Source organism: Nicotiana sylvestris, chromosome 1 (assembly GCF_000393655.2).
Source record: "Nicotiana sylvestris chromosome 1, ASM39365v2, whole genome shotgun sequence".
NCBI lineage: Eukaryota > Viridiplantae > Streptophyta > Magnoliopsida > Solanales > Solanaceae > Nicotiana > Nicotiana sylvestris.
In genome coordinates, this window is record NC_091057.1 from 97846271 (window position 1) to 97862012 (window position 15742).

Consider the following 15742-nt stretch of genomic DNA (forward strand, 5'->3'; position numbering starts at 1 on the left):
GGAAATGTATTCAATCAGATTACAAAGATCTTTGTACGGTTTAAAGCAATCTGGGCGCATGTGGTATAATCGCCTTAGTGAATATTTGCTGAAAGAAGGTTACATAAATGATGTTATTTGTCCATGTATTTTTATAAAGAAAATGACATCAGAATTTGTTAGACTTGCTGTTCATGTTGATGACATAAATCTTGTTGGAACTCCAGAAGAGCTCCAAAAGACAATTGAATATCTTAAGAAAGAATTTGAGATGAAAGATCTTGGAAAGACAAAACTTTGTCTTGGTCTGCAAATTGAATATTTAGCAGAAGAGATCTTTATCCATCAATCTGTCTATACATAAAGGGTCTTAAAACGCTTTTACATGGACAAAGTACACCCATTGAGTACACTAATGGTTGTTCGATCACTTGAAGTGAATAAGGATTTGTTCCGACCTCCAGAAGAGGACGAGGAACTCCTTGGTCCCGAAGTACCCTATCTCAGTGCAAGTGGTACACTAATGTATCTTGTTAATGCTACAAGGCTTAACATAGCATTTTCTGTTAATTTACTAGCAAGATATAGTTCTTCTCCTACACGGAGACATTGGAACGGGATTAAGCATATATTGCGATATTTAAAGGGAACTCTTGATATGGGTTTGTTTTATGCTAACAAAGATAGTGCAGACCTTGTTGGTTATGCAGATGCAGGTTATTTATCTGATCCCCATAAAGCTCGATCTCAAACCGGCTACGTATTTACATATGGAGGTACTATCATATCATGGCGCTCCACAAAGCAATCTATTGTTGCTACTTCTTCAAATCACGCTGAGATAATAGCTATTCATGAAGCAAGTAGGGAATGCGTATGGTTGAGATCAATAATTCATTTTATTCGAGAAAAATGTGGTTTGAAATGTGAGAAAAGACCCACAATTTTATACGAAGACAATGCTGCATGCATAGCCCAATTGAAGGGAGGATTTATAAAAGGAGATAGAACGAAGCACATTTCACCAAAATTATTCTACACACACGATCTTCAGAAAAGTGGTGACATTGATGTGCAACAAATCCGTTCAAGTGATAATCCAGCAGATTTATTCACTAAATCTTTGCCAACTTCAACTTTTGAGAAGATGGTATACAAGATTGGAATGCGGAGACTCAAATATTTGAAACAAGGTTTTCATCAGGGGGAGTAAAATACGCGATGCACTTTTTTTCCCTTACTAAGGTTTTTTCCCATGGGGTTTTCCTTATAAGGTTTTTAATGAGGCAACTAGCAATGCGTATTACTAAATATGTGTACTCTTTTTCCTTCACTAGGATTTTTTCCCACGTGATTTTTCCTAGTAAGGTTTTAATGAGACACATTATCTTTTAATGAACATCCAAGGGGAGTGTTATAAATATATTATATTATGGATGTTCATTTAGTACTCCGTTGTAAATAATCTTCCTGAAGAAGCTTATCCATATGGGACTCCACTGTAAATTTGTTTATCTATTTAGTACTCTATTGGAAATAAGCTTCCTGAAGAAGCTTATCACTTCGGTACCCGGTTATGGATAAACATTACCCTAAGTAGAAGATTATCCATACCGGATATAATAAGCTTATCCATTCAGTACTCCGTTATGGATAAACATTACTCTCAGTAGAAGATTATCCATATCTGGTATAGTAGCAGCTTACACAGCAGCTTGCAGTAGCAGCTTACACAACAGCTTGTAATAGCAGCTTACACAGCAGCTTGTAGTAGCAGCTTACACAACAGCTTGCGTAACAGCTTACACAGCAGCTTCTTTTCTTCTATAAATAGAAGAGATTTCAGTTCATTATGTACATCAGTTTGAATTCGAATAATATATCAGTTTCTCTCTATACTTGTATTTACTTTACAGTCTTTATTTTATAATAGAAATCTTATAATTGGAGTAATGTTTTGCTTTTTGCTATTTTAATCAAGGATTGTGAGCTTATTTTCTCATGTCATTATCTGCTAACATCAAAAGTGCATGCAACAATCGTGCGGTTGTCTTAATTCTATTGTGTTTGACTAATTTTATTCACACACATATAGAGGCGAATCCAAGATTTCAAAAGGATGGTGCACTCTTGTGAAGAGGTGGATCTAAAATTTATATTTGACTGATTTAACTTTATTCTCCTACCATGACCCACTACACTTTTAAAATTCTATGTTTAAAATTATATTATTTTTGAAAGTTTAGTAATTTTCACACATATATATATATGGGTTCACGCACATATATTTAAGTAATTTTGAAGAAATATAATATTATTATACCTGATTTAGGAAGAGAACCCATATCTCTCAAATTGGATAAGCCTCTGTGTACATATACACATACGATATATATCCTGCGCCTACTAATCGTCTTCTTGTGGGAAATAATTAGTTTGTGTTCCGTCTGATTTTCATGGAGTTGCCTGTATTTATTTTCTTCGAACTAAACACGGTGTTTCAGGTCTAATTGGCGCGAATTATAGCAATCATGTATCATTTGCTTTTCTTAAAATTGTATGTTGTAGACAATAAATTTGCGTCAAGAAAATAAAATCAAGACCGAAAAATATCGCAACAATCGTAGTATCTTATTTCAAATATTTGAGTGTTACAATCTCTATGATTCCTCTGATTCTACTTTTCTAGTATAAATTCAAGGGCCTTTGAGCTTGATCTTGAATTGTAATTTGATTTATCCGTCGCGAACACTTTGATTGTTGCCACGCATTTTATCACAAACAAGTAGCCTTGATCTTGAACGCCTTGTATTTGATTTGACTTCGTTCTTGATCTTGAATACTTGAATTGTTCTTCGTTCTTGAGCTTGAACTTGAACTTGAACTTGATTGCTTGAAGCTTGAAACTTGTAGAGAACTTTGCGGCGTTTGATCCACGAGCTCTCTCTTGCTTTTGGTTATAACTTCTGGTCCCTTTTCTGAGTTATGAAGACCCCTATTTATAGTTGTGGAAGGGAAGAACAAACTCTTTCCGACCAATCAAATTGCAGTGTGACATGGCCGCATTCGATTGGCCAGAACATGTCACTTGCACACGTGGCGCGATTTCATTGGCCTTTTAGTGTGACTTGGTATGCCTTGTCTTTTTTACACGTGGCATGATCCTATTGGCTCTTCCATTTGACTTGGCGCGCCACGTCATTTGACACGTGGCACCAAACTGGCCTCTAGGAAGATGTCATCTTGGGCTTAATGAAGTGGACTCATCACTTTAGCCCAATTAAATGGGCTAGTCCAATGGATTAAGACCTATTTATTTAATCCATATATATTTGATTTATATAATTAATTCAATTATATTAGCTCATAATATTTATTTGGACCAATATTATCTTGAATTTAAAATATAATCCAAATTATTTTATGGATTTAATTTTAAGTAAAATTCATATGCCTACAAATGCCCCTACTTCAAGACTTGTCGGGCATAAATATGTCGAGTTTCGAAGACCAGACTTGAAGTATCACGAACTAATATATTGTATATAATTTAAAGTTCATTGTAGATGTACTCATGCATTACTTCAAAAGAATTGAGATAGTAGATTCTGTATGAATGAGCTTTCAATACATATGGCCAAATATCCAAACACTTGGTTCGTTTCTAGAAGGGTTCACGTGGACTTTGGCAGAATGTCAATAAAAGTCATGTTCTGACTTGTAGGCCAACGTAGAAATCACAATCCATCTAGCCAAAGATATTGCATTTCTTATTTAAGGAAGTATATACTTATAAAGCTATATTCACGCACAGTGTCTCGTGCAAACATGGAAGGCCGAATCGTTTGCTAGCAGCAACTAATTAAATTGGAGATAGAGAGCCAAATCATATTCCAATTGAAATTATAACAAGAAAAGGATTCTACTCTGCCTAGGAAAAGGAGCGTCGCCTCAATAGACTTCAAATTCGTTTCGGGGATGGATTACTAATATCCCACATCGAAACAAATCCTTGACTGCCGACCTCCGTCATCTATAAATACCATACACATTTCATTCCATCAGTATCAATTTCAGCATTTGCAAATTGATTTGAGTCTACTTTTGATGATTTAGAGGCACTGACGCGAAGGTAATTTCTTCTTCCTTTCTTGTGCTTTTCTTCCTTTGTTATTCTTTTTTTTTGTAGGTCAAGCGAGAAAGATATGCTCTTGTTCGACAAGATGATCTACGCATGAAGAAGACAATCTTGGGGTGTGAGGGGATGGGTACTCATCCTTGCCCGATTCTTGGAGAGATTACTCTCAGTGTGGCCCCAATTCTTGGAGAGATTACTCTCAAAATGGCCCGATTCTTGGAGAGATTACTCTCAATGTGGCTCAATTCTTGGAGAGATTACTCTCAAAATGGCCCGATTCTTGGAGAGATTACTCTCAATGTGGCCCAATTTTTGGAGAGATTACTCTCAAAATGGCCAGATTCTTGGAGAGATTACTCTCAACGTGGCTCAATTCTTGGAGAGATTACTCTCAAAGTGGCCCAATTCTTGGAGAGATTACTCTCAAAATGGCCCGATTCTTGGAGAGATTACTCTCAATGCGACCCAATTCTTGGAGAGATTACTCTCAAAATGGCCCAACTACCTGAGAGATTACTCTCAATGTGGCCCAATTCTTGGAGAGATTACTCTCAAAATGGTCCCACTACCGGAGAGATTACTCTCAATGTGGCCCAAACTATCGGCGAGGCCAACTTAAGGTGCAAAGGGACTCATATGTCCACCTTAAGATTGGAAAGTTATAGTCCCTTTTAAGGATAAACCCACGAAGAGGCCAACTTAAGGTGCAAAGGGACTTATATGTCCACCTTAAGATTGGAAAGTTATAGTTCCTTTTAAGGACAAACCCATGAAGAGGCCAACTTAAAGTGCAAAGGGACTTATATGTCCACCTTAAGATTGGAAAGTTATAAAGCTTCAACTTGAAGACGACATTGACTTGAACACTTGGAAAACTTTGAAGATTTGGCGGACTTTGCAGACTTCCACTCGAAGATTCAGAGGGCTTAAACAATTCAACCTTAAGATCGGCGAATTTGAAGACTAAAACTTGAAGACCGACGAACTTGAAGACTTCAACTTGGGGGGTTAAATATTTTAACTTTAAGACCGGCGAATTTGAAGACTTCAACTTGAAGAGAGACGGACTTGAAGACTTCAACTTTGAGACTTGGAGGGCCTAAATATTTCAACTTGAAGATCGGGGAATTTGAAAACTTCAACTTGAAGACCAACGGAGTTGAAGATTTCAACTTGGGGACTTCAACTTGAGTACCGACGGACTTGAAGATATCAATTTACCATGGGGGGTTTCCCTTTTTAAATCAAATGAGATCAAAGTTCCACAAGAAGATGGCATTTCAGCTTGATTTTGCATTCCTCCATACTTCACTCGGACAACAATTGGGGAAATATGTATCTTTTGAACTTGTGCGACTGAACTTAGAATGAAACTCTAAGCTGCCTACGTACCTCGGTGAAGAGGATCAAGTCATTCTGTAGTTCAGACTGGGTGATTTTTTTATGTCCTAACTTTTGCCTAGGCCACCTCTTTCGAAGTTTTCAACCTAGCGGACTCTTTTTTTTAAATTCCTAACTTTTGCCTAGGCCGCCTCTTTCGAGATTTTCAACCTAACGGCCCTTTTTTTTACGTCCTAACTTTTGCCTAGGCCGCCTCTTTCGAGATTTTCAACCTAGCGGACTTTTTTTTGGGTCGTATACAGTTTGTACTCTTGCGGGCCAGGAGTGTAGCAACATGTAGTTTAGGCTCGTGTGTCGATGAGCATCATGACTTGCAGTTTAGGCTCGTACGTCGAGGAGCGTCATGACTTGCAGTTTAGGCTCGTACATCGAGGAGCATCATGACTTGTAGTTTAGGCTCGTACGTCGAGGAGCATTATGACTTGCAGTTTAGGCTCGTACGTCGAGGAGCGTCATGACTTGCAGTTTAGGCTCGTATGTCGAGGAGCGTCATGACTTGTAGTTTAGACTCGTACGTCGAGGAGTGTCATGACTTGCAGTTTAGGCTCGTACGTCGAGGAGCATCATGACTTGCAGTTTAGGCTCGTACGTCGAGGAGCGTCATGACTTGCAGTTTAGGCTCGTACGTCGAGGAGCGTCATGACTTGCAACTTCATGGATAATACTTATTCAAAAACTTGTCGTTGATAGGGCCGATTCTCATACCATCTACATCAACCAGCTTGTAAGCCCCACTCGAATAAGCTTCTTGTACGACATATGGCCCATCCCATTTTGAAGTGAACTTCCTTACAGGTTTATGGGAAGTAATTATGGGTCTTCGTATGGCAAGGACTTGATCTCCTACTTGAAAGGATCTCGGACGAACTCTTTTATTGAAGGCGCGAGACAATCGAACTTGATAACATTCAAGACTCTGTTGAGCTTCCAATATCTTTTCATCAAGAGCTTCCAACTTTGCTAATCGAAGTCGAGCATTTTCTTCATCAGTGATCCCTTCTTGAATAGCCAGCCATAATGAAGGTATTTGACGCTCAAGTGGCAAGACGGCTTCAACTCTATAAACGAGTGAATAAGGAGTTGCCTGTGTTGGCGTGCGATGAGTCGTCCTATAGCCCATTGAGCTTCTTCCATACGTTCATTCCAATCTCGTTTGGATTTGGAGACGACTTTCTTTAACAAGTTGCATAGAGTCTTGTTGAATGCCTCAGCTAGACCATTGGTGACAGCATTGTACATCGAAGAGTTACGTTGCTTGAAGCCAAAGAGCTCACAAATCTTATTCATCAGCCTGTTGTCGAACGGCTTGCCATTATCCGTTATTATGTAACGAAGCGATAGATGATGTTTACTCGGATGAAACTTGCAACATTTTCCTTCTTTACCTCTTTAAGAGCAACAACTTCAGCCCATTTTGAGAAGTAATCAGTTGCATCCAAGATGTATAGGTGGCCACCAGAGGACTTTGGCAGTGGTCCAACAACATCCAATCCCCAAGCGTCAAATGGCCAGGATGTAACAGTCGGGTGCAACACTTCAGGAGGTTGATGAATAAAATTCGCATGGAATTGACAAGCCTTGCATCTTCGGGCGTAGTCCAAGCAATCTTTTACCATCGTTGGCCAATAATAATATCCCATTCTTTTTATATGGAAGTGGAGCTTTGGTCCAGACTGGTGTGACCCACATACTCCAGAATGTGCCTCTTGCAAAGCTTGGAGTGCTTCTTCTTCTCCTAGGCATCACAAGAGTACTCCCTCAAATGACCTTCTGTATAGAGTATCCTTGTAGTGAAGGAAGCGAGGTGCGCGACGACGGATTTCAGTCCTTTTCCTCGGATTTTCTGGAAGTATCCCATAACATAAGTAGTCGATAATGGGTTGTTTCCATTCTTCTTTCTCAACTTCAGAAATAGCAACAAGATGCTTGAGTTCGTTTTCTTCACCTTCAGCCTTATTTGGCGGCGGTACTACCCATTTTTGGCAGACGGTAACTTGCGCTTAGTTAGGCAGGGCTAATGATGAAGCTAGAGCAGCTAAAGCATCAGCCTTCTTATTTTTATTCCTTGGCACATGCTGAATAGTCACATCACCGAGCCACCCCATCAACTTTTTAGCGCAATCATGATATGGTCATAGTTCAGGCTTCTTGACCTCGTAACTACCCAAAAGCTGATTGACCACTAACTGGGAGTCACCAAAGACTTGCAATTGCAATTGCTTCATATCAACGGCCATTTCAAGCCCAAGTATTAATGCTTGATATTCAGCAACATTGTTGGAACAGAGTTGTGTCAAGGTGAAGGAGTAGGGCAAGACTTCACCTTGAGGAGTGACAAATACTACGCCAACCCCGGCTCCCCCACGATGCGCAACACCATCAAAGTACATCTTCCATGGGGGTTGAACTTCAACGACCATTGCGTCCTTATCAGGTAGTTCATCAGTTAGCTCCCAACCATCAGGTATCGGATGATCTGCCAAGAAGTCTGCCAATGCTTGTCTTTTTATAGCCTTTTGAGAGATGTACAAAATCTCGAATTGTTGAAATTGGAGGTACCATCTCGCTAGTCGATCACTAAGAACAGGTTTTGACATCACGAACTTGATGGGATTTGATTTAGAAACAAGATGGACAACATGAGCTTGAAAGTAGTGCTTCAACTTTTGAATTGAGAAGACTAGCGCCAAACACAACTTTTCAATTGGCGAATAGTTCAACTCGTTAGGTGTCATCATCCTGCTCAAGTAGTAAAGAGAGTTTTCTTTCCCCTCACTATTTTCTTGGGCCAATAATGCTCCAACAGACCTTTCCTGCGCCGCAATGTATAGTATCAATGGCTTTCCTGGTATAGGAGCTGCTAAAACTGGGGGCTTCATCAAGTAGGTTTTGATACTTTCGAAGGCATTGCTACAAGCTTGATCCCACTTGAAAGGAACGCCTTTCTTCATGAGGTGACTAAATGGTTGGCACCTCCCAGCCAGGTTTGTTATGAATCTTCTAAGGCATGCTAGCTTTCCTTGCAGACTCTTCAATTCATGGATATCTCGAGGCTCAGGCATTTTCAAAATGGCATCCACTTTGGCTTGATCAATTTCGATCTCTCAATGGCGGACAATAAAACCAAGGAACTTTCCAGAAGTAACTCCAAAGGCACATTTCAATGGATTCATCCTAAGTTGGTACCTCTGGAGCAATTCAAATACCATCCTCAAGTCTTTCATGTGGTCACCCTTCTCTCTTGATTTCACCAACAAGTCGTCAACATAGCATTCGACATTCTTGTGGAGAAGATCGTCGAAAATATTTTGCATAGCCCTTTGGTAAGTAACACCAGCATTCTTTAAGCCAAAAGGCATTACCTTGTAGCAGTAAATACCCTTGGGGGTGCGAAATGCAGTAAGCTCATCATCTTTTGGTGCCATGCGAATTTGGTTATAGCCCGACGAACCATCCATGAAAGACATTACCTCATAACCAGTAGTAGCATCGATTATCAGCTCTGGAATAGGAAGCGGGAATTCATCTTTGGGACATGCATTATTGAGGTCCCTGAAGTCAACGCATACTCGAATCTGGCCATTCTTCTTCCTTACAGGGACAATACTTGAAACCCATGTTGGGTATTTAACTTCCCGAATAAATTCAGCTTCAATGAGTTTGTTAACTTCAGTTTCAATCAGGGGAACCAAGTCTGGCCTAAAACGCCTTTGAGCTTGTTTAACAGGGCGAGCACCATTTCTGACTGCAATGTGATGGACTGCTACTTTCGGGTCCAAGCCAGACATCTCTATGTAACTCCAAGCAAAGACATCCCTGAATTCTTTGAGTAACTCAATATAAGTGCCCTCTTCATCAGCTTCTAGTAAAGCACTTAGGTAGGTGAGTCTTGGTTCCTCATCGGTGTCAAGGTTAACTTCTTTTAAGGCATCAACTATTGTCTTCACTCCTTCTTCAAGTTCAGGTGGAGCATCTTTCGCATCTTCATCTTCTTGAGAGTCCCCATCATTAAAGGATATGTGATAACATGGCGAAACATCCTCCAATTCCGCATTATCTTCCATCGAAGACGAAACACCATTCTCACCTTGTACAGTGATATGATACGAAGAACCTACACTTTCTTCATTTTCGTTATGTTCCTTAGTGTAGACCACAATATATGGTTTTACCTTCAGTACTTCTTCACATGAAACCACCAGTTTTGTTTGTCGCCTCATTCTGGAAGGAACCAAACTTTGGAAATCCTTAGAGATCTCCTGAATTTCGGGTGAAGCGGGTGTTCTTGTATTTCGATGATTTCTCTGGAACTTATTCCCCTTCTTTAATGGACCCAATCTCTCAAATACAGAAGTTCTCACAGTTGATTTTCCAAGCCGATCAAAGACAGAAGGCCTATTAGAAGCAGCAGATTCATCTTCTACAGTAATATAATTGCTACTTGCCCTTCTTATTGAGATGCGCACTGGTGACGGTTGCTTGTATCCCAGACCTTCACGAGGTTGCCTCGTTGCAGCTTCTGATGGGAGCTTCCCTAACTTTGACGGCTCGTTGGGATTATATCTAGCTTTTGCAAATAGCTTGTAAGTGTTAGGATCGAAACCTTCATCTGTTCGTCTTGTAGGGAGTGCCATATTCTGCAAACGATTTTGGGCTACAAATCCTGCAAGCGGCTTTGAGGACAACTTTACTGCCTCAATTCGTTTTACCAGAAGAGTTAACTCCCTTAGCATCTTGGTTTGGAGATTATGTGATCCGCCCTCGTCTTTCTTCCTTTTAGGGACATATTGGAGCGCGGGACTTACTTTCTTTCCATAAGACGTAATAGCCCCTTTATGAGATTTACTCACGTTGGCGGGTACCTCCTCAGTAACAGTTTTGGCTTTACCAATAGTCACATCAGCTCTTTTAGTTATGGGTTCATCATTCTTACTTTTCGTACCATCATCAACTTTCAGCTCCTTCACAATGCGGTTCTTCAAGTAGAACTTTACATCGGCAAAGTGTGACTTAGCCTCGGTGAATGGCTCAGCATCAGCAACTACCGTCTTCTCCACTCCACCCTTGTAGTATTTTAAACATTGATGGTAGGTAGATGGAACAACTTTATTCTCATGTATCCAAGGCCTCCCAAGCAAAACATTGTATGAAGTCTTCGCATCGATCACATGCAGCCATGCACTTGATTGCATATCTTCAATAGTGATTCCCAGCCTAATCGTGCCTATGGCTCTTTGCCCCCTTGGTTAAATCCTTGGATCATCACATGACTTTCTGAGAGTTCGTTCATGGGAATACCAAGTTTTGTCACAGTATAGATTGGCAAAATGTTCACTGAGGATCCTCCATCAACCAAAATCCGATTTACCCTTTCATCGCGCATATAGCCAACCAGGTACAATGGGCGGTTATGAGGAGTGTCTCCTAGCAAAAGATCATCATTTGTGAACGTGACCTTTTCCTCACAAGCATTAACTTCTTGAGTAGTGGACTCGATGGGCTTTTCCGAAGATGGTGCCAACGGTAGGTCATCACTCTTTTCTTCCCCTTTGTCAGCATGGCAACAGGAGGCATCAATGCCCTCATGGGAAATCTTCGTGCGAAACCAACTTGGTAAAAACTCCTCCAAGGTCACTGGATTTCGTGGCTTTTGAGGGTGGTGCATCTCCATTTTTTCTTTCTTCAAATGCCTAACTGGATTCTTTTTTATTGGTCTTTTTACCATCATCTTCCTTGTTGGTTGTTCCACTGATTCTTTTTGTGGGCTCCTTTTGTGGCACCTACGACGAGTCACCAACGTCCAACCTTCATCATCATCAGGTTGGTTAACTTCAGCTTTGTCGCTCTCCCGTAATTCTTCATTTTTACTTTCTTTAAAATTACATAATTCATACGGACTGAATGTGCCAAAGGTGATAGAGACTTGGTTTGCGCTTGCTTTCTCATCTTCAAGCACGATCTTCTTTTCGCGAGCCAAGTCCATGACTTTATCCTTGAAGATAAAGAACTTCTCTAGAGGTTGGCTTATATTTGCAGTAGTTTGGGTCATTTGTTTTCCTAGCTTCATTTGGTCGCTTCATCTCCGGAAGCTCGATGAGATTTAACTCAAGGAGTTCTTCGAAAATGGCTGGCACATCAGAATCCAGGAATGGGTACTCTTTCTCTTGCATTTCTTTTAGAGTCGGCTTCCCACTTGGCTTATTTTGAAACGAAGTGGATTTCATACTCTGCTTCTTACTCTCCTTCATCGTGAACTTCACAAGTGATGTATTGACATTCATAGCTTCTTTGCTTTCAGACTTGGGTACGAACTTGCCCCACTTCCTGACTTCTTGCTTTTCATTCACTTTGAGAGGTTCATAAATGGGTAGCCTTTCATTTCCAGCGGAAGCCATGCTCAATTCCATGTCATGGGCACGAGTTGCAAGTTCTTCAAATGCGCTAGGCTTGATACCTTGCAAGATGTATCACAATTCCCAATGCATGCCTTGGATGCACATCTCTATGCCTGAAGCTTCACTAAGCCTGTCTTTGCAGTTGAGGTTTGCGTTCCTCCAACGATTGATAAAGTAGATGACTAGTTCCCCCTTTCGTTGACGAGTATTTGTAAGCTCTATCATACTCACCGTGCATCTTGTGCTATAAAAGCGATTGAGGAATTCTTGCTCTAGTTGATCCCAGCTGTCGATAGATCCAGCCTCAAGGTCCGTGTACCAGTCAAAAGCATTTCCTTTTAGCGAGCGGACAAACTACTTGATGAGGTAATCTCCATAAGTCCCGGAATTGTTGCACGTCTCCACGAAGTGTGCAATATGTTGCTTTGGATTACCTTTACCATCAAACTATTGAAACTTCGGAGGTTGATAGCCAGTAGGCATCTTCAACATATCGACCCTTGCAGTGTATAACTTTGCATACGTAAGGGAGGATTTGGCAGCAACTTTATATTTGTTCTTAATGTTCCTTCGATGAACTCCTTCAGTTGATCGATTTGAATCATCCCTTCAGATGAGACAGGGATAGCCTTAGTGGATGCTGCTTGTCTTGGGGAGAGTCACTCTCTAGAACTTCTGGGAGCTTGCCGGGTGCATGGGTAGATTCTTCTTCCATCAAGATTCCCACCCTGTCTATTAGCTTGTCAATTCTAGCCTCTTGATTTTGCATGCATTTGGTTAAGCCAGCGATTGCTTCCATCAAGTTTGCCAACTGCTCCTCTACGGATGAAGTATTTGTTACCATAACTTGCATGATTGTCGTGGATGACGGAGAGTAGCATGGATTTTCACACAGATTGATCCTTGATCGGCTTACGCTATGTGGTATAAGTGGGGAGGATCCATCACTTGAAGCATCATCATCTTCCTTCATAGTAGAGTGCTTGGATCCGGAGAGGTCAAGCAGAGCAAGAGTTTTCTTGATCTTTTCAGCAACATCGCTTCCTCCGTCAGATGCGTTTGTGGAAGATCTTGCTCCTTTTGAGGATGAAAATCCGAAAACAGGGGTTGATGCGGACGGCACTTGGGGTGCTTGTTGTCCTAAAGATCTTGCTTTGCTCCTCATAACTGGTCTGAAGCTTCCAAAGGTGACATCGAGGATGCTTTCCACATCAACATAGAACCTGGAGTTAGCAGCCTTAGTGGATGTTGATCTGGAATTGATTTTCTTAGAAGCCATTTCAATGTTCTTGAACTTTGGTGATTGAAAAGTTGAGATGAGAGGTAGAGATTGTCCCACTGGGCGTGCCAGAATTTGTAGACAATAAATTTGCGTCAAGAAAATAAAATCAAGACCGAAAAATATCGCAACAATCGTAGTATTTTATTTCAAATATTTGAGTGTTACAATCTCTATGATTCCTCTGATTCTACTTTTCTAGTATAAATTCAAGGGCCTTTGAGCTTGATCTTGAATTGTAATTTGATTTATCCGTCACGAACACTTTGATTGTTGCCACGAATTTTATCACAAACAAGTAGCCTTGATCTTGAACGCCTTGTATTTGATTTGACTTCGTTCTTGATCTTGAATACTTGAATTGTTCTTCGTTCTTGAGCTTGAACTTGATTTCTTGAACTTGAACTTGATTGCTTGAAGCTTGAAACTTGTAGAGAACTTTGCGGCGTTTGATCCACGAGCTCTCTCTTGCTTCTTGTTATAACTTCTGGTCCCTTTTCTGAGTTATGAAGACCCCTATTTATAGTTGTGGAAGGGAGGAGTTATGATAAGAACAAAATCTTTCCGACCAATCAAATTGCAGTGTGACGTGGCCTCATTCGATTGGCCAGAACATGTCACTTGCACACGTGGCGCGATTTCATTGGCCTTTTAGTGTTACTTGGTATGCCTTGTCTTTTTGAAACGTGGCATGATCCTATTGGCTCTTCCATTTGACTTGGCGTGCCATGTCATTTGACACGTGACACCAAACTGGGCCTCTAGGAAGATGTCATCTTGGGCTTAATGAAGTGGACTCATCACTTTAGCCCAATTAAATGGGCTAGTCCAATGGATTAAGACCTATTTATTTAATCCATATATATTTGATTTATATAATTAATTCAATTATATTAGCCCATAATATTTATTTGGACCAGTATTATCTTGAATTTAAAATATAATCCAAATTATTTTATGGATTTAATTTTAAGTAAAATTCATATGCCTACATATGTCTTTCAAGAAACGACAACAACAACAACCCAGTATAATTCCATTTAGTGGGGTCTACGAAGGGTAGTGTGTACACAGACTTTACCCCTACCTTGGGGTAGAGAGGCTGTTTCCAAGTAGACCCTCGGCATTCTTCCCTCCAAGAACTTCCCACCTTGCTCTTGGGGAGACTCGAACTCACAACCTCTTGATTGGAAGTGGAAATTGCTTACCATCAGAGCAACCCTTGGAAAATGCGAATGAGTAAATCTCTTGGAGCAAGTTGAATTGCAGTGAGCGTGTAAAAATATTTTTACTGACACCTTTTTTAACAATTTGGTAAAGGTAACGCATTGTGAGTAGGGATTGGGTTATGGGTTCATGATTTTCACCAATGAGATCAATGTATTTGAAATTAGGGGTGTTCAAACTAAACCGGAAATCGCAACAAATCGAAATGTCAAATAAAATCAATTAAAAAACCCAATTAGATTTGATTTGTTTGGTTCTGTATTGAGTAAAAAATCCGAACCAAACTGACATATAAATACATAATTTTTATATATACTACAACTATTAAGACTTTATATAGAATTTTCTATTATGAAGTATATCCACTTTTATTTACTTTAAATAATGCATTGCCTCATCACTTTCTTATCAAGTGTTATTGAAATGCGTCAACCTCTTTGTTCTTTCATATTCATATGTTAAGATCTATTAAATTCTTATATATATTTTTGAATTTGAAATGGTATTTCGATAATTTAAATTAAATAGTAGAACATATCATTATTTATGTATTATATTGAGTTTTATGTTTAATTATTAAATTCGGTTAGCCTTGAAAGCGTATATCAAAAAACAATTATCGCTAGACCAAGAAAATAACTATCATGTGTTACTAGAAAAATTCTCTAATAAGAATATTTTAATAGATCATTTTTTCAATTTTTACTAAACATATATTCACTTATCAAAACTTTATCTGTAATTTCAATAAAGTAAGATTGAAACAATATTCATGTAACAAAAAAATTCGAGCAATTCGAAACACTCGACAAAGTCGAATAAATCCAAACAATATAGTTGGTTTGGTTTGATTTTGATAAAAATCGAATCAACCCGCTCCATGTACACCCTGTAACGATCCAGTCGGTCGTTTCATGAGTTACCACTTCGTTTTCCCCATTTCTGCTTCTTTATGTCTTGTTTAGCTATATTATGTGGTATCGGGTTGGTTGGTTCGGGTTCGGAGTAGTTTTGTAGAGGAATGAGCCACTTAGTCTATTTTGAGTAAGCTTAAGTTGGAAAAGTCAACCGGATGATTACTTATGGGTAGAAGGTCTCGGATGTAAATTTTGATGGTTCAGATAGCTTTGTCAGGTGATTTGGAACTTAGGAGCGTGATCGGAATGTATTTTGGAGGTTCGTGGTAGATTTAGGCTTGAATTGGCAAAATTGAAAATTTGGCATTTTCCGGACGGTAGTGAAAATTTTGATATCGGGGTCGAAATGAAATTTTGGAAATTGGAGTAGGTCAGTTGTGTCATTTGGGATGTGTGTGCAAAATTT

The 15742-nt window shown here is 39.7% G+C and overlaps 1 protein-coding gene across 1 annotated transcript; it reads right to left on the reverse strand.

Annotated features, from left to right (window-relative positions):
* Positions 1 to 8622: 8622 nt before the first annotated feature.
* On the reverse strand, positions 8623 to 10710 carry LOC138872547 (uncharacterized). The gene is made up of 4 exons (XM_070150757.1): positions 9454 to 10710; positions 9225 to 9351; positions 8881 to 9020; positions 8623 to 8706 (listed from the first exon to the last, which is right to left on the reverse strand). The coding sequence occupies exons 1-4, from the start codon at positions 10708 to 10710 to the stop codon at positions 8623 to 8625; spliced, it is 1608 nt and encodes a 535-aa protein (XP_070006858.1).
* Positions 10711 to 15742: the final 5032 nt, after the last annotated feature.

What these genes read in the sequence shown, in the direction of transcription:
- LOC138872547 (XM_070150757.1), bottom strand. Translation starts at nt 10,710, where the DNA reads ATGCAATCAAGTGCATGGCTGCATGTGATCGATGCGAAGACTTCATAC. An exon ending in AAGAAGGAGTGAAGACAATA is followed by an intron (nt 9,352 to 9,453) that starts GTTGATGCCTTA and finishes ACTTATATTGAG; the next exon opens with TTACTCAAAGAATTCAGGGA. An exon ending in TGTTAAACAAGCTCAAAGGC is followed by an intron (nt 9,021 to 9,224) that starts GTTTTAGGCCAG and finishes TTCCTATTCCAG; the next exon opens with AGCTGATAATCGATGCTACT.